The 19449-nt window shown below is 43.0% G+C and overlaps 1 protein-coding gene across 34 annotated transcripts in view; it reads right to left on the reverse strand.

The window, feature by feature from the left end:
- NRXN1 (neurexin 1) overlaps positions 1–19449 on the reverse strand; it is a 1006781-nt gene that overhangs the window by 130412 nt on the left and 856920 nt on the right. For 21 of the 34 annotated variants that reach the window (XM_081854473.1, XM_081854468.1, XM_081854496.1 and 18 more), the window contains 2 exons: positions 3761–3850; positions 1403–1722 (listed from right to left, as the gene is read on the reverse strand). In XM_081854473.1, coding sequence (XP_081710599.1) covers positions 1403–1722; positions 3761–3850 — 410 coding nt within the window. The remainder of the gene's footprint in view (positions 1–1402; positions 1723–3760; positions 3851–19449) is intronic. The other 13 variants (XM_081854480.1, XM_081854477.1, XM_081854478.1 and 10 more) reach the window with 1 other exon arrangement.

Consider the following 19449-nt stretch of genomic DNA (forward strand, 5'->3'; position numbering starts at 1 on the left):
TCCACCTCACATCAGAGGCATGAGGAGACCCCAAGGTTGGCAGCAGTACGGTGTTATTTAAGAAGATGAAAAAACCCTAAGCACAGTAAAATCCCAAACAGCCCAGTGAGGAGTAAAGATACTCAGTGGACAAAGAATGCTGCGTGTCTGTTGGTGAAGGGGGAAAATATACACACACAACAAGAACTTGTGTCCTGGAAAGCAAGGGAGTATCCTCAAAAAGCATACGACTAGCTGGAGTGGGAGCATGCCACACTGCAACATTTGGTTGATGGGTTTCTGCATGTTCTCCCTTGCTTTCCAGTTGGTGGCAAACTGAAATTTAATCACAGTAGATTACCTATACAAGGTGAAATGGCACTGGCAAGGTGGAATGGTACTGAACTGAGCCCATTCAAAACTGGCCCCAATGCTTTAGAGGGTCAAAGAACATTTGTATGAACATTTGTATCCAGAGTCTCCCTGTCAATGCCATCATTGTACCTCATTAAACTCTGTTTGAGAATACCTTATTGTAAAGCATTTGTTTCAATGGACATCATCTCTTGAACAATCTCCAGTCAGACAACCTCAGATAGCTAGGTTGGGTAGGACATATGACTGAAACAATGGAAAAACTCTACCAGATTGGAGACGGCTGTTGACTGAATGAATCGCTAGCCTGACTTGGTATATAGCAGGTTCTAACACAGTTAGAATTAACAGGACCAGATAGGCTCTTAATTTCTAAATCAGCCCAACATTTGCTAAATTAGTCAAGTTTGCCTGATTATAGTCTAAGGCCTATATCTCTACTATGTTCACCATGCCACCGACAAACACGGCTGATATGTCTACTTCTAGGACAGATGTTGTGTAACATACAATTTGTGGCGCCCCTATCAGTGGTGCGCCAAAAGTCAGTGATGAAACTCAGCTGAATAACCTTTTTCTACACGGTCTTGTCATAGCTGGTATAAGCCACAGTATGGAAAGAAGTATCTCCACTCAGACATTTGCTTGGATATTCACATGGTCACAGCACCCACATATTCACCGTATGTGCAGGATGAAGACATTGTGGTCAATACAACTTGAGATCTCCTATCTATGCCAAAAAGTTGTTCTACCTGTAAAAGGAGATGCTTGCAGAAAATCCAGAAAAACATAAAAATAAAAGACAATTGCAAAACATTCCATCATGGTTGACTAACCCACATTTTCAGTATCTGTGCTGTCAAACAGGATGCAGATACCAAGGTCAATGCTATTCCTATCTATGGATAGCCCTGATGACCATCACCTTAAATCTTCACAAAAGGTGTTTGACCTGTGAAAGCAGGCATTTGCAGAAACTCCAGAGAAGAAATGTAAAAAGAAAAGAAAACCCACACATCGAGAAATTCCATCATGGCTGACTAACCTGACCAATGGGCTCTTTTGTTGGTGGCTTTCCTCTTCTAGCTGTGCTTGTCGCCAGCGTGGTGGTGGTTTCCATGACTGACGTGGACATCTCAGACTGCATTGCAGTTGCGGTTGACTCAGTTGTCATAGAGGAAGGCACTTCACCAACGAGTCTCACGTTCCCTTCTATCACTATGTTGGTGTCGCTCTCAGCGGCCATGTTGAGGACTTTCAAGCCGTTGTAGTAGAGTCCAGAAAGCTGCCCCTGAAATGGGTGGCCCCGCTCCTTGCCTCCAATTTTTATTGTCGCTTGGCTATTGAAGATTGTGAGCTGACGCCCTGCAAAGATAGTATTACATACATGCAAAAAATGTTGATTGCGAACACTACACTCTTAAACAGAGGATGATTTTTAAACAGATTGTTATGGGGTGGAGGATGAGAGCAATAAACTATAAGAAAGGAATTTTGCTCATAATTCATTGCTTTTTTAATGAGGTGTCCATGGAATGCAGAATTGTCAATCTATGTATGTAATTTCTAAAATGTATGTTGGGTTTGCTTTTCGCTTGAAAGGCCAATTGGGAATTTTTTTCATCTATCTGCTACAGACTATCTCCTCACCCATTCTTTTTATCATGATCATTTTTATTTTGGTCCAAACTTTAGAGGTGTGTGTGTATTTGTAGGTCAGATTTCTGATTGCCGGTTCTATCAGGAAAACATGCAAAATTGCAAGGATTGCAAATACTTATGTATTATGTTTCTCTCACACAAGCATTCATCTACGTAGAACTACGTAATATGTAAATATGCCAATATTCCAGGTCACACGCAATTATAGTTTAGTGCTATGTGGACAACCCAGCACAAGTTCCAAGTGAAGCATCAGACTCATGCATTTGCCCTTCCACACCTCTCCTTTCTGCGCACGACAAAGGAAGGAGAGTTTTTCCAAGTTTAGTTTTGCTTTCAAAGAACCTCCGCTTTGCATTATGTAGAAATCAGGAATCCTCGCTTACAGCAAACAACGGTTGCTCAAACAAGCCGGAACCATAAGCAATGGTTTGGAGTTGGCCTGTTTACAAACCAACCAGTCTGTTTGACATAAGGATCCCTAGTTTGTATGTAATGCTAAGCCAAGGTTCCTTAAGAGAGAAAGTAAACATAGAAAAAGCCTAGCTTTCCATCCACGCAGGAAGCGGTGGGCAAAGTTTGTAAACCTGATGCCCTTATTGGGCTTGTGGAGGCTCATCCATGTGGCGCTAAGCCACACTTTAGTGTTACATGCAAATGTCGTCACTTCGTTTAATGAATCCTAACATTTTAAAAATTATCATTAAATACAAGCATTCATATATCTATCCTATTCATTTGTAAGGCTATCTGCTCCTGAATCTCCCTGTAAATTCATACATGAATTACACACACACACACACACACACACACACACACACGCTGAAGAGGCATGAGATACATACAGTATACTGAGCATTTCAGAAACAAACAAAAAATGCTAAAGAAAGAAAGAGAGAGAGATGTCTGATTGTCTTTCAGCAAGGCTACTGACGAAAAGAAAAAGCAAGAAAATTAAAAGAAAAAAAAGCGTTTTGGATGTAAAAAAAGTAAGTTTAAGGAATGAAACATATATCGATGAAGAGTCATGTCACATTGCTATTGAAAACAGAAATCCTCACCAATGCAAGCTCATTATTATTATTGTTGTTATTCATAAACATAATATTCTGTTTTGCAGATTGGTTTCTGCTCATAATAAAAGCATGCACACAACTTTAAGCTCTTTTAATTAGTGTTTGTTCCAAAATCCCCTTTGAATGTAGCCAACGTTAAAGGGACTTCATCTCATTTGGCAATCATATTGCCCACTATTTAATATCACCTACAGTTTAAACAATGATTTTTTTTTTGCTTTGTTTCTTTCAGGACCGTAATGAAGATCTCATAACTACATACAGATACATACATATATATATATAAATATATATAAATATAAATATATTTAGTTAATAATTTAGATGATGGAACATGTAATATAATCTATGAATGATTTATCAGTTTTGGTTAATGCTTGCTATGAGTACCTTCATAGATTGAGTTAGTGGATTATATTTAACAGTCCCTTTAACCTTAAGTTAACAGGGTAAGATTATTAAACAGGCGATACCACTAAAATGTATATAGAAATTATTATATACACGGTATGCAAATATTTACTCTACAGTTTACTGTTTAAAATTTGTTTTTAATTTAGTTTTACCGAAAAATTTATTGTTTTATGTTTATTGGTGTTACAATGAAGCACTACTCGGTTATGTTCAAATTATTTTTTATTTGAAGTTTTAATCAATGTTTTTACCTTTGTCGAGTAGCCATTCATCAACTACTCGACCAAGCCGATATGGAATTCGCTGTCTAGCAATCGCCAGGCGCTCGTTATCATTGTTTCCTTTAAAGTTTAAAGAGACATTTCATTGGTTAAAATCTGTAAGGTCAAAGGTTAAAAGTTAATACTTAAAGCTTGAGCTATACAGTTGCCACATGATTATTAATTTTTTTTGGAAAAAATTTGGAATGTTTTAAAAAGCTCTACCTAGAACATTTCATGGTTCAGACTCGCCATTCATTCATTTATTTTATTTTAGCAAACAAAATTATTCCTATGTTAATTGAAAATTAGAAATCTGCATTTGAGCTAGGTTATTAAAACTTAAGTTATAGACAGACCCCAAAAAAACAAATTTAAACATCAAACACTAGCTTTACAAAAAGAATGTTCATTGACCTCAGGGTTTTGTCTTTTTTTGTTTGTTTGTTTGTTTTGATGTTTCTTATTAACTAGTTAAAACAGGTTCAGGTGAAACAGGTTTAATTTTGCAAAATACCTCTTGCTCCAACCTCTTACTCCGGGTTAGTCATTTAAAGAAGAAGAACATTACAACGCTTAACCATCGTCAAGGACACACTTACGTCTGAGATCTAGAAAGCGATCTGACATAATTTATATCCTAGTCAGGAAAAAATACATTTTTAAAATTCTCTAGCTTCCAAATCAATTAATTCCAAAGGCTTCAAATATACTGAACAGGTAGCAGAAGGAAAACAAGAACAAGAACACATCAGGTTATTAACTGCTTGGATATCATTGTGGAATGTAAAGAATCAGTTTCCTCATAGATCATCAAGGCTTTGACAAAAGTAACACCAGAAACGATGGTTTAAATGTAAATAGAAATCTTGATAGCGAAAAGGTTAGTCACACTGAACCACACAACCTAATGTGTATATACTCAGAAATACTTTTGATTGAGGCTAAGACTGCGATCCTATTCACACGTATCCAGGAGTAAGTCCCACTGAAAACAATGGCACTTACATCTGAGTAGAGATGCGTAGGATTGCACAGTTAAGTCAGACTGAAATCCAATGGACAAGAGAGTTGTTAAGTTGTGCTGATTTCAGAGGGAATTAACCTTAACTCTTTAGAATGGGGTCCTTGAAGTGCACAGAGATTATAAACATTCCCGTTACTTTATAAGCTGTGATGCACAAACCACTTGAGGTCACTGAATCTGTGTCAGGCTGTTTTATGCTTTACGTTTTACTGAGAAGATTAAGCCAGAGGTTTGGTGACACTGACGATATGAGAGAGGGGTAGTCATGGATGCCAGTAGGAAACAGGTTAATGATGCTTATTCCTCCACAAGTTGAATGTGCAGTTTGATTCTCTGCTTTACATTAATGATAGGTGAGAATACTTCTTTCAAAAAGCTCTTAAAATGGTTGGAGGCATCAGCGTTCCTGAATATCAGTTGCTGGAAACCACAGGAGGAGAGACTGTTTTTGAGCTCAAATCCTCCTTGTGGTTTTCCCACAGCATCTGGTTGATCAATGTGAGAAGAGGATGCTGGACTTAAAGGGCCATTGGCCTGATCCAGCAGGCTTTTATTATGTTCAGGTTCTGGCAAAAAAATATGTCATGCCTGGTTCACCCAGGAACAAACATGGAAGCTTTCTGAGAATACAACCTCATAGAGGCAATGTCATGTGGCAGACAGTTTTTGAAAAGCAGTTATGGCTGAGTTGATATTTGCTCCTCCATTTGCAGATGACCAACACAGTGAAGCATTCTGGGAGGTTTTCTTTTTAGGATGCTTGCCTATGCTGGCAGTGGTTCTTCTGTATCTCCTACTACCTAGGAATGAAATCACATGATAGTGTTGTAGCAACATTTCCGGTGGGATCTGGGTGGGTGTGGCAGCTACCAGCAATGGGCCACCAGGAGATGCTGTGCTGTTCCAAAATGGCGGCATGAATGAAAAATGGGGAGCTGGTGACAACATAAGCTTGTTCTCAACCCTTCTTGACCATGTAGACCTTTTGACTCAGCTGTAGAAGAAACTCCCTCTGTGCTTCTGGAGATTTTAAACTATTCTATCCCCAACTCTCTTCCCTCCCCAGTCATTTGCAACTCTGAAGAGAACATGAATTAACTGGCACCAGACATACATTCACCATTCATTATGTGGAGCAGCTTCTGTATTCTTCAGAAGTGGTTACCAGTTTTGAACCTTATGTGATGCAAGACAAGGGCCTGGGAAAACTGACCCCAAAGAGAGGACCAACAGCCCTAGTAGAAACTTTTCTTCCCCATGTCTAGTCTCAACCTGATTTGGAACCTCTAACCATTCTTCTCTGTCACTGAAGTCCCACACTGGTCACTCTCAATCAAATTCAAAATGGTTTAGAAATACGCATGCAAATTATACACAGTTAAAATCCACTTTATTCTGTTGTTCTATTTCTTGAACTGGCCTTCTGACTTGTAGAAGCAAAAATGCAAAATTCCTTCCCCCGACTTTGAAAGTTTATAGATTTGGAGCACAGTGTGGTTTCGGTAAATCTGAATCTAATCATCGGTGTTTTATTTACTTCTAAAGGTCTCTTTCAGAAACTATTCCTGCTAAAACTCTATGCTTTGTGGGAGTTTAGGAACTTCAGTGGCTTCCTATAAGATTCAAAAATCTGCAAATTACATTTCATTCCGTCTACCGCAATCTTGCACCACTGGGAGCTAAAAAGCTAATGGAAAGTGCAGAAATTGCCAGTTGATTTGTAAAGGTCACACACATATAATAATTTTTGATTACTTTGACTCATCTCTCAAAAGACTATGTGTGAGGAAATTGTGTCCGGACTGTAACACAAAGAAGTTTATTCAGGTTCTCGCAGCTGATTATACCAATGGTAAAGCTTTGGGGGGAAGAGAATCATACAGTTTTTTTAAAAAAAAACCATATGCATAATCCATGCCATGCATATGCAGCCCAATATGCACAGAGGGACTGAATAGATGGCGTGCTTCTTCCTCCATCAGCGCACATGAGAAGCACATTGACATCATCCAGAGTGGGAGTCTTCACATCTCCTGTCTTCGCATCGATTCATCCACCTCCAGCCCAGGGCGTTGTTCATGGCATCAGCCAATTGTGCCAGCCTGTTGAATTATTACTTACTATTATTATTTATTAAATGATGCCAAAAGAATGTGCTCCAGCTCTCCATGCTCTTTTCTCAAACTTTCCATGCACCAGAAAGTCTCTGCTCCTGTCAGGTATCCCTTTTTGAGGTATTCTGTCAGGCATAAATACCTGACTCTTGGCAAGGTCCAGTCAGCACATATGGAGAGGTAGCAAGGACCAAAAACAGAGAGGAAGGAGGCCAGCAGACACAGGAATCCCTAGCAATTTCCTTCAATAGTTAGCTGCTCAGACTGAGGGACGGGTACTGATTCTTACACTTTAGAACCACCTGCAGTATGTGATGGGCTGTGTCTTTTCCTGAATCCCAGTTGAAATGGATCTTCAAAAGCTGTCTCCTCTATGAACTGGATCTGGTTGGCAAACACCTTCTCAAGAACTTTGGCCAGAAAGGGAATCACTTCCTTCAGGGAACCTGGGACCACTCCTTCTTGAAGAGAAGCATTAGTTACCTCCCTGGCTCATCCAGCTATCTTCTCTCTGCCATATTTTATAAGCCAGGGGAGGCAAAGGTACAAGCAGTTGCATGAACCTGACCTTGCCTGGTCCTCAAACTGCAGCAGCTGAACTCCATCCAACAACATCAGAGAAGACAGCACTCCAGACATCTCACCAGGATCATTAGCACCAATGATGAAGTCCAAAACTTGTTAGCAAACCTTTAGCTAAATAGCTCTGCAGGACAGCTACCCAAGGATTCAATGAAGGTGGAGAGGTAAGTTTTACTTATTTGCCACCTTCACTGAATGGGCTTGAGCCCGTGCATGTACCAGTATGTGCTTACATTTGTTGGGAGTTTTCCTTCACCTGTGCTCAAGTCAGATCCCTTCATTGCTCTGAGCTCCAAGGGCATAACAACAAAGATTTCTAAACATTGCCAGTTGGAAGAGGATGTTCAGGTGTCATTGGGCCAGTCTGGGTCAACTCTGCACTACAGAGATTGACCAGGGCTTTGACCGAAGAGCATGGAAACTGAAAAAAACTCCCCAGAACCTTCTGAAAACCAATTGGATCCATTAGTCTCTGAAAGAGGACCATCTTAACCCCCCCCCCCCATATTTTTCTGTCTCAGTTTGCATTGTTGTGAATACTGCTACCAACCCTGTGTTGTGTTTGGGCATGTTTCTGTTACATTTTATCTCCCCCGTAGAGAGACAACTGTTTTTGAAAGGTAATGGAAGGCGTTAGCGATGACAGTGGCTTGTGGCGTGTGAATATCTATTGTCCCACAATGAAGTCCAGATGCAGGTCCAACTTGACATATTTCATTTTACAATACAGGGTAAAATGATGTACCCCCATTTATTTAGGAGAACTTTTTACAATGTGCAAACACACCCCCACACACACCCCAGTCGCATAAGACATTAAATAAAGCAAGAAAATGTGTTAGCATTCTGAAATTGCAGATCTGGCCAAAACTAGCGAGTCAAACTAAAAAGGAAGTGTAGGATGTCAGAGGTTAAGAGTTCCTTATCTTTGTTATTCACATATGAAATACATTGAGACCATGTCCACCCATGTGATGGGACGGCACCCTCCGCTGTACCTGAGGGCACAGACCAGCTTAGGAAGCAAAAGAGTGGCCACACAACACACAGTCCTTCCCCTCCAAACCCTCCCTGCTCATCTTTTTGCCTGGCACCTGCTCACCACTCCCTCAGACAAACGCTACAATGCAGGGATGGCACCAGCCTGTGGCACATCTGCAAAGGAAGGCATGATGGCCTGGGTGGCTGCCTCTCTGCCTGCTTGCTAGGTCAATGCCCTTTATCAATAGGGCTGTCTGCGCAGTACAGATAGAGGGCAACAGCCTGCCAGCCCAGGCTAGCAACAAGCAACGCAAGCACCAGGGCATCAATGAAGAGGGATGGGAAGGGTGGTGGGGCTCAGGAGGAGTGGCTGGAGAAGAGGACTTCATCTGCCACACTCATGTATTTGCTGCCAGATGTGGCTGTCTCATTCTGTCCTGAGGATGCTATACCCTGCTTATAAACTTGTTTCAAGGAGAGAGGGTATACCCTGGCTGTCATAGAATCATAGAATTAGAAAACAGCCCAAGGACCATTTGGTCCTACCCCTTGCAATGCAGGAATCTCAACTAAAACATCCGTGACACATGGCCACCTGACCTCTGCTTAAAAACCTCCAATGAAGGACTATCCATCAGCTTCCGAGGGCGTCTGTTCTAGTGCAGAACAGCTCTTACATATTGGGTTCAATAGCAGGTGAGATTGCCATTTCCTCAGATGCCCACCCACTTTCTGTCTTTCTTACTTTCTTACTCACTCACTCACTCACTCACTCATTCATAGAGTGTAAATTGTGAATTACCTGTACAGTGGTAACTCAGAGGCTTGACAACCATATGTCAGGAGTGCTCTGATGGTGTTTCCTGCTTGGCAGGGGGTTGGACTCGATGGCCCTTGTGGTCTCTTCCAACTCTATGATTCTATGATTCTATGGTACCTCGGGTTAAGAACTTAATTCATTCTGGAGGTCTGTTTTTAACCTGCAGATAGGTAGCCGTGTTGGTCTGCCATAGTCAAAACAAAATAAAAAAATTCCTTCCAGTAGCACCTTAAAGACCGCCTAAGTTAGTTCTAGGTATGAGCTTTTGTGTGCATGCACACTTCTTCAGATACACTTCTTATTTTGTTTTTAACCTGAAACTGTTCGTAACCTGAGGTACCACTTTAGCTAATGGGGCCTCCCGCTGCACGCAATTTCTGTTCTCATCCTAAAGCAAAGTTCTTAACCCGAGGCACTATTTCTGGGTTAGCAGAGTCTGTAACCTGAAGCGTCTGTAACCGAGGTACCACTGTATTGCCTGCATTGACTGCCAGAGGTTTTCCAGGGTTCCAGGCAGGAGTCTTCTCCAGCCCTATTTGGAGACACCTGAGATTGAACCTGGCACCTTCTGCACATGCTCTACCCGTGAACTGCAGACCCTTCCTTGAAACCCTTCTCCCATGCAGGGTTTGTTCCAGATCATAAGAACGCGAGAAGAGCCTGCTGGATCAGCCGGTGGCCCACCTAGGCCATCATCCCATTCTCACAATGGCCAACCAGGTGCTTGTGGAAAACCCACAAGTGGGACCTGAGCACAAGAGCACTCCCCCCCCCATGGTTTCCAGCATGAATACCATTCATCATGGCTCATAAGGTAAAGGTAAAGGGACCCCTGACCATTAGGTCCAGTCGTAACTGACTGTGGGCTTTCGGCGCTCATCTCGCTTTACTGGCTGAGGGAGCCGGCGTACAGCTTCCGGGTCATGTGGCCAGCATGACTAAGCCGCTTCTGGTGAAACCAGAACAGCACACGGAAACACCATTTACCTTCCCACCAGAGCGGTACCTATTTATCTACTTGCACTTTGACGTGCTTTCGAACTGCTAGGTTGGCAGGAGCAGGGACCGAGCAACGGGAGCTCACCCCATCACGGGGATTCGAACCGCCGACCTTCTGATCAGCAAATCCTAGGCTCTGTGGTTTAACCCACAGCGCCACATGGCTCATAGCCATCCATTAATTTGTCAAATACTCTTTTAAAGCCATCCAGTTTGGTGGCCTCCTGATATTCTCAAAGCTAACTGATAACTGATAACTCAGAGGCGGCAATAGATCTCAGAGGAACAGCGACCAGCGAGAAAAGGGAAGCCTCTTTCCCCTCCTGTGGTGGAAGCTCCCTCCTCACGAGAAGATTCTTTGTGAAACAAAGGAGGCCATTTGCTCTCCAAATCTGCACACTGGGAGCAACTCCTGTCTCTCTCCTGTACCCTCTCTTCAAGTCTGGGGTGTTGCGTTTTCCTGTGCCTGTCTGCAGCCTTCTCCTCCTCTTTATTGCCTCCATTTGTCTTGTTTTGATTCAGAGCCTTTTCCGCGGCTGCAATCAATAATTAAAGGTAAAAGTATCCTTCCCCAACTCAATTCTCCTCCCTTAGTAATAAGGCAGCAGCCTCCACGCAGCACCCAGTGGCTTAGATGGAGAGACTGCTGTGTTATATCTGGGAGAAGCAAGAGAAGATAAAAAAGCAACACGGAGGTGATAAAAAAAGCCTTTGGCTGTTAAATTAAAGGTCATATTATGCTATCATGCCTACCAGAAATATATTAAAAAGGGGCCTTTTATAGTAATGGTGAAACATTTAGCTAGTTGATACTATACTGTGAAAGCTGAAATGGGCATCAAAAGGCGATTATATTATTCAGGTGTAAGAATGAGGTGTAAAATGGAGGATTGCAGGATCTATAACCATCTGCTGTGCTTCAGTCCAAAGAGCCATGTTCCTTTGGGGCAAGCTTCCGGGGGCCACATGACAATGATGTGCAGGGCCTGAAGAAGAAGAAAAAAGGTTGCGGAACAATGGATGTAAAATGTCACCTTTGCTCATCAGGCTTGTTTCTCCACACATTTTTCTCCATTCGCCATCAAGAGAAGCAAGAGGCATGATCAGAGTTGAAGGAAACATTCCAGCCAGGTGAAAACATGTGTGAAACAGGGTCGGAAGGGGGCAGGGATGGGCGAGGGGTGAATATTTTTGATGTAATTCCCCCCCCCCTTGGTTTTAAGAAATGCATGGGTTCTGCTTCTGAGTCTGTTGTTTTGTTTTTGCAAAGATGCCTTGAGTTACCTGTGGTGAGAGAAGGGTCCCTCCAAACTCTACAATTTTTTAATAATAATAATAATAATAATAATAATAGATAAATGTTGCGGCAAATAGACTGATTCCTTCTGCCTCATTCTGACACTACTGAGACCTTGCTTCAGATCTACGTGGCCAGTTCTGCATGCTAACATTCCCCACGGCAAACATAGCTCCTCCCAATCTGCACAGGGGCTCAGCAGAGTCACAGTGAGCTTAAGCAGCCCCATTGATTCTCAATTCAGAAAGGAAAGAGGAAGGTCATTCTCTGGGCAAAGCAGGGCAAATCAAAATAATAACAATGTTAAAAGGGAAAAGAGCCAAAGGGGCCAGCGCTGATGGAAAATGGCATTTAAGAGATAAAAATCTGTTCTCTGTCAGCAGCAGAGCCAAAGAAGTAGCCCTTGGCCACAGAAAGCTTTAGACTCTCAGCTGCGTCTAACAGTGGCATTTCAATTTGTGTATTTTATGCCTCGCAGATATTTGACTATAAAAGAGTAATACGTTTCAAATTGAAAGGTTTAAACTTGTACATTCAGGGTTCTTTCTTTCTTTCTTTCGTGCTTTTGGCAAGGCAGGGCCACAGAAAACCATAAATTGCAGATGCAAAAGCTCAGCGAGATAAAAGTCGCAGAAGCACTTGGGCACAAGGAACAGCTCACAACGCAGTAGTGAAAGAGCCAAGAAGACCCCCTAAACCAGCCCAGATTTATGGACTTTTATCAGGAAGAGCAACAGCTACTGGATGAACGAGTGAGTGCCAGGAAGTCATTTGCTGATGCAATATCATACGTTAAAATTACATCCTGCCTCCCACAAACGTAGATGGCCTTCAGGGAACATGAGATGAATTCATGGAGGAGTCAGTGGCTACTAGATGTCACAGACTGGTTGGACACAGAGGAATGGTGGGAGGAACCAGTTGGGGAACCCTCAAGGGAAGAAAGCTCAAAGCCCGAGAATTGGTGGTGGGACCATGAATTGGCAGTGGAACCATGAGTGGCCAGAGGGAGAAGACTAGGAGGTGTTGGAAGCTGAAGAGGTAGCAGGGCTTAGTGTGCAGGGAGAGTCTGTGGCAGAAGCAGAAGAGGATAGAGGCCAAGGGGCAGAAGTGAGTCTGGCTGCTGAAGAGTTGCAGGTGTCTCCTGCTGCAACAAGCTTCCCTACACCCAGTGTGGTGTAGAGTTTAAGAGCGGTCTTTTAGGGATTACAGGAAAAGAAATAAGAAGAAAAGACTGTAAACTTTTCCAGTATGCAGTTACAGCAGCAAGAATTCTTTGGGCCCAGAAATGGAAACAAGAGGAAATACCGACGATTCAAGAATGGAGAATGAAACTGACTGACTATGCGGAACTGGACAAACTGACTGGGAAAATAAGATATGTTCAAAATCAAAAGTTCATCGAGGACTGGGGGATATTTGTTGATTATCTGAAAAATATATGTGAGGTGCAAACAACGTTAGTGGGGTTTCAAGAAGCACTGTAAAACTTTAAGAGGTATTGTTGAAAGAAAATAGAAAAGGGAGGGAAGACTAATGGCAATGCAATTAAAGAAATGTGTACCGAAGGGTAAATATGGATGATTACCAGAGAAGCTGAAGGAAGACCAAAAAGTGTATTTTGTGAAAATTGGTTAAAATTTGGATTGTATGATTATATTGGAAAACTAATAAAAATGATTTTTTAAAAAAGGAGCGGTAGACTCGTAATCTGGTGAACCGGGTTCGCGTCTCCGCTCCTCCACATGCAGCTGCTGGGTGACCTTGGGCCAGTCACACTTTGAAGTCCCTCAGCCTCTCACTCACCTCACAGAGTGTTTGTTGTGCGGGAGGAAGGGAAAGGAGAATGTTAGCCGCTTTGAGACTCCTTCGGGTAGTGATAAAGCAGGATATCAAATCCAAACTCTTCTTCTTCTTCCCTCCCCACTGGTCTCCCAGAACCAGGAGAGGCATGAAGAGGGCAGAGGAGAAGTTAGCTTCACGCAGGTGCAGATTGCTTGGGGAAACCCTTGCATAGGAGGGGTCTTGGGCAGCTGTGGGGAAGCAGGGACCTTCAGCCTCAGCAACGGCTTCATGTCGGCAAGACCTGCTGGAGATGAGCTGCGGTGCTCATTAGGCCTGACCCTTCTGTGCAGCTCCTATTTTGGCTAATAACTCCAACTCGCTTGGTGTAATTCATGGCTGTCTTACTCCTGTCATTAGCTTCCCATAGGTATCTGGTTGGCCACTGTGAGAACAGGTTGCTGGACTAGATGAGCCACTGGCCTGATCCAAAAGGGTATTATTATGTTATTATGTAGCATATTGTCCTAGACAATCCACTACCATCCCCTAAAGTAGGAGCTGAATGCCCATTCCCATCATCCCTGACCACTGGTCATGTTTCCTGGGGCTGATGCTAATTGGAGTGGGGCTACCTTTGAAGGTGACTTGGAAACTACAACTAATCCAGAACGCGACAGCTAGACTGGTGACTGGGAGCAGCAGCCGAGACTATATAACACTGGTCCTGAAAGACCAGTGGCTCCCAGTACGTTTCCAAGCACAATTCAAAGTGTTGGTGCTGACTGTTAAAGCCCTAAATGGCCTCATCCCAGTATGCCTGAAGGAGCGTCTCCACCCCCATCGCTAAGCCCAGACACTGAGGTCCAGCGCCAATGGCCTTCTGATGGCTCCCTCACTGTGAGAAGTGAGGTTACAGGGAACCAGGCAGAGGGCCTTCTTGGTGGTGGCACCCACCCTGTGGAACGCCCTCCCACCAGATGCCAAGGAAATAAAGAACTATCTGACTTTTAGAAGATATCTGAAGGCAGCCATATTTAGTTTTCAATGTTTGATATTTTAACACTTTTTATTATTATTACTCTCCTGCCAACCTAGCAGTTCGAAAGCATGAAGTGCAAGTAGATAAACAGCAGGAAGGTAAACGGGATTTCCATGAGCTGCTCTGGTTCGCCAGAGCCACATGACTCGGAAGCTGTACGCCGGTTCCCTCAGCCAATAAAGCGAGATGAGCACTGCAACCCCAGAGTTGTCTGCGACTGGACCTAATGGTCAAGGGTTCCTTACCTTTTACCTTTTTATTATTATTACTAATATTCTGTTGGGAGCCTCCCAGTATGGCTGGGGAAACCCAGCCAGGTGGGCAGGGTATAAATAAATTATTATTACTATTATTATTATTATTATTATTATTATTATTATTATTATTGAGTCCAAGAACATTTGGAGAGCACCAGTTGGGGAAAAACTATCCTACAGCTCAAGTCCATTCCTCCTATGTTCTCTGCTCCTTTGTTTCCTCTTCCCCCTCTCTCTTACACACACACCCACACACACACACACACACACACACACACACACCACCCCTGACACCGAGCTGCTTCTTTTCTCCTGCGAGAAACCCATTTACAACTGCACACCCCATTATTCAGGACACAAGCGGCAACTCCTTTGTTATACTTAACAATTTTTTAAAGAGGGAAATGGATAATCTTTCAAAGAAAACAGCTCCTCTGACACAATTTGCAAATCCACTCTCTCTCAGGAAACTACTTGACCTTTCCCACAATAGACTGGAACACAAGAAATTGCGTGAGGATATTGCAGCCGTCACAGATTTACAGGGTTTTTTTCTTCTTCCCTTTTTCCAGGTGGCTTCATTAACGAAGTCACACGCGCCCGAAATGAATGCATTATTAAAATGAGCTGCATTGCGCTCTTTAAATATTAGCAAAATAAAAGCCGCTTTATTTTGAAAACGCAGGCTGCCAAGGATGATAAAGCACGGAGCTTACAAGCCAGCCCTGAAAGAGACAGCCCTTCAAAGCTAAATGCTGGAAGGATAGCAATGCAATATTGATGATTTCCCCCGCTTAATAAACTTATAGGATTCACAGAACGATCTGTATCCTATTATCGATCCCCAGGCAAAACTCCAGGAGAAGTTACTGGCAACGGGTCAATAGAGGGGAAGGTAAACAGGCAGCTGTTCCTCCTGCTCTTCTTGATGGAAACGAATGCGTGCAAGAGTCATTTCCTCGCCTGAAATATGGCACACCAATGAGGAACACCGCGGCATACAGATCAATATTCAGAGGCCAGAATATGCACAGCCAATTATGATCAGAAACATTCGGAATGGATTGTTAGCAGGGAACGAAGCCTGCAGCCATATCCCTGGAATGAAACCTCCAAACACTGCTGCGCCTAATGGCCTGATGCTTGAAATGTGATTTAAAAATAAATAAATAAAAAGGGTCGAAGGCATCCATGCTGCACGTGGCCCTGATAAACCTTTTCTTTCTAGAGCCTCCTTCTTTTTCATCTGTTTCTGCCAGCAAAACTGCACTGAGGAAACAGGTGCAGTTGTTCCAGGTTTGTATACCCCCAAACTGGAGGGTTCTCAATCTCTGCTTTAAGACATTGGCAGTAAACTGGTGTCCTGGATCCCATAAGTGGAACATTTATTGATGGGCCACAATAACAGTATTGACACACTGCACTCTCCCATATATCAGGGTAGTGCATGGCAATATAATTTTTTTTTAAAAAAGCATTAAAAGCAGTGCAGCACAATATTCAGGCCCATCAGCATAAAAATGGTCTTCGAGAGATGGCTGAAAGTCAAAACACAAGGGTGCCTGCTGCATGTATGCTGGATGAACATTCCACAGCTCCGGACCAGTGCCACTAAATGCCCCATAGGCCTTTGTAACATAGGAGACAACTGAGGCCATATGCACACCATATATTATTAACCTGTCATTTTTATTATTTCATTTGTATCCCCACCATTCCTCCGAGAAGCTCAAGGTGGCTCACATAGCCCTCCTCCACCCCACCTGATCTGGAAACCTAGCCTTATGAGTTGGGTATGTCCAGCCTGGAAGAGACTGAGAGGAGATATGCTAGTCATTTTCAAATATACAAAGGGCTGTCACTAAACTATAGCTCTTTCATTGTTGTTGTTGTTGTTGTTTTTTTGGGGGGGGAGAGTACAGTGACAATTCGGTTTCCATTTTCCTCAGAATTCTCAGACATCCCAATTTCAGCTGTTATGGAATCTCCCAATTTTAATTTTAATTTTCTGAAAACAGGACGAACAAGCTAGGAGTTTTTTGAGGTACGAAACACAGACTATGAATCCTTTGTGACGCCTTAAAACAGTAGCCCAAATAAATCTTAGAAGGCATCACAGGGATTGTGTCCTGACAGGCAAGATATGGTATCTTCCTGCATTGACATGATTACTGTACTTTGCCCGGCTCAAGATAATTCCCCTCTGGAAAGGTCAGATATGTTCAGCAATATTTTCCTTAAACCAGTAAAATAAAGATACAGAGAGTGCCACAGCAGGACAACAATCAGGAGTCTAGGCAGAGGGGGAACGGCATTGCTTTGTACGAAAGGCTTCAATCTACTTCTGTTGAAAATCCTTCCTCGTGTTTAACATCCAAGGAGATGCTATCAAGGCGAGGCAGGTGGGAGATGCAAAGCTGAGTCATTCATGAGGGTAATGAGACTGTTGGATAAAATATTGTAACGGGAAATTTAACCACCAAAAGGGGAGGGGGCGGGGGGAAAGGAAGCTAAAATTACCTCCCCCCTGGAGCATCTTGCCATTCTAGAACTGAGATTGAAGTGGAGGGTGAGGTAAACAGAGAGGCAGGAGTTGCTTCTTCCACAGATTTTCCAAGAGGGTGTTGCCCAGCTGCCCGCCATATTCACAGCTTTCACCTCAATGTTTCTTCTAAGCATTCCCTTCCCTGCAAGCGCTGCCACAGCCATTCTGGATATTGCCTTCCTAACCTTGTGAGCCTGGGATTTGTACTGCCAAGCGCTCCTGCTCAGGTTGAGGGAGCTTCCAAATGGTACTTGATTCTTGAGGTGGGATGGATAAAGGCCCGGAATGGCCATCTGGCAACTTGGGCAAATGCAAAAGGGGCCAATATACTAGATTTTATTATATTTTTTAAAAAACCTCCCAAAATGTGATGGTGTGTGAAGATTGGCAGCAAGAAATTGCCCAGTGGTGTCTCCATCCACCAGAGGAACAGGGGAGGTTTTCCCTAAGTCAGATCTGGGAAGGGGAGAGAGACAGAAGCAGAGGACAGAGGTGAAAGATCACCTGGCTTTTGCTTTGGTGTGGCATTGGAAGAACATGGTTGTCTGTCTTCTCTTCCTCTCTTTGATTGGCAGGTTGGTCTCACCTTGCCCAAGCAAAACATAACAAATTCCTTCCAGTAGCACCTTAAAGACCAACTAAGTCAGTTCTTGGTATGAGCTTTCGTGTGCATGCACACTTCTTCAGATACACTGTGTATCTGAAGAAGTGTGCATGCACACGAAAGCTCATACCAAGAACTGACTTAGTTGGTCTTTAAGGTGCTACTGGAAGGAATTTGTTATGTTTTGACTATGGCAGACCAACACGGCTACCTATCTGTAACTTGCCCAAGCAGTTGGATTAGGGTGGGAGGGACCTCATCTGGACAGGTGGCATCTGGCTTCCAGTTACAGAAAGGGAGGCATGCAGAAGGGAGCAGCTGGCTTGCAGAGTTTGAACAATGCTGGGCTTCCAAACAAGGTGGAGAGGACAGCAGGGGAGGAAACTGATCCAGCACAGCAAAAGTAGATTTATTGACCCTAGTGCAAAGCTTCAACACCTGACCTAGAAGCCCTCCCACCTCCCACAAGACTAAAAGGTGAGGGAATGACTGAGTGTGGCATTCAGTAGTGATCAGGACTGGCCCAAGGAAAGGCAAGCAGCCATGCTTGTGACTAACTAGTGAAATAATAATAATAATAATAATAATAATAATAATAATAATAATAATTTATACCCCACCCATCTGGCTGGGCTTCCCCAGCCACTCTGGGCAGCTTCCAACAAAATATTAAAATACCGTAATGCATCAAACATTAAAAGCTTCCATAAACAGGGCTGGAACATATTGACCTCCTTTTCTATAAAAGAAACTTATGATAGCTCTGGAAGATCTTTGCGCATTTGCAATGGAATTCTTAATCTGATGGCACCAGGATCCCTTCTCATCAAAGATCATTCCAAGATATCTAAAGGATGTTACTTGCTCAATAGGTTGGTTATTAATTTTCCATTTGTGTCGGAGTCTTCTCTTGGAGAACACCATAATTTTTGATTTAGTGTAATTTATTATTAGGTGTTCAGCTTCGCAATATTCTGTAAGAGCTCATAAAAGTTTTCTTAGTCCCACACAAGAGAAGGAAATAAGTGCCGCATCATCTGCGTACAAAAGGACTGGGATTGGTATATTATTTAGGTTTGGGGGATGAGTACTTGCATCCTCCATCTTTCTAACTAAGGAGTTTATGTAGAAATTAAATAAAATAGGGGCAAGAACACAGCCTTGCTTGACACCATGGAAACTTTGGATTTCCTTTGATAGGTTCCCATAACGGTCACATCTAACACGGATCCGAGTATTTTCATGTAGTCTGCGGATGAGAAGCAAAAGACGTCTATCGATGTTTGTGGCACTTAATTTTTCCCAAAGTCTGTGCCGGGGTATCAAATCGAAAGCTGATTTGAAATCTATAAAGGCTACATAGAGGGAGCCTCCTTTCTTTGAGGTGTATTTCTCCACTAGATGTTGCAATACCAGTCCTTGGTCTAAAGTTGATCTATGTGCCCTGAAACCAGCCTGGGCTTCCTTAAGGATGTGCTCCCATTCCAGCCAGTCCGCAAACTTTTCACGTAAGTGAGTTGCGTAAAGTTTGCTAATAATGCTTAAGAGACTGATTGGTCTGTAATTGGCTGGATCAAGTTTACAGCCTTTCTTGAAGATGGGAACAATGATTGCCAATCCCCAGTCCTCT

The sequence above is a fragment of the Podarcis erhardii genome (genome assembly GCF_964252035.2).
Source record: "Podarcis erhardii genome assembly, chromosome: 3".
NCBI lineage: Eukaryota > Metazoa > Chordata > Lepidosauria > Squamata > Lacertidae > Podarcis > Podarcis erhardii.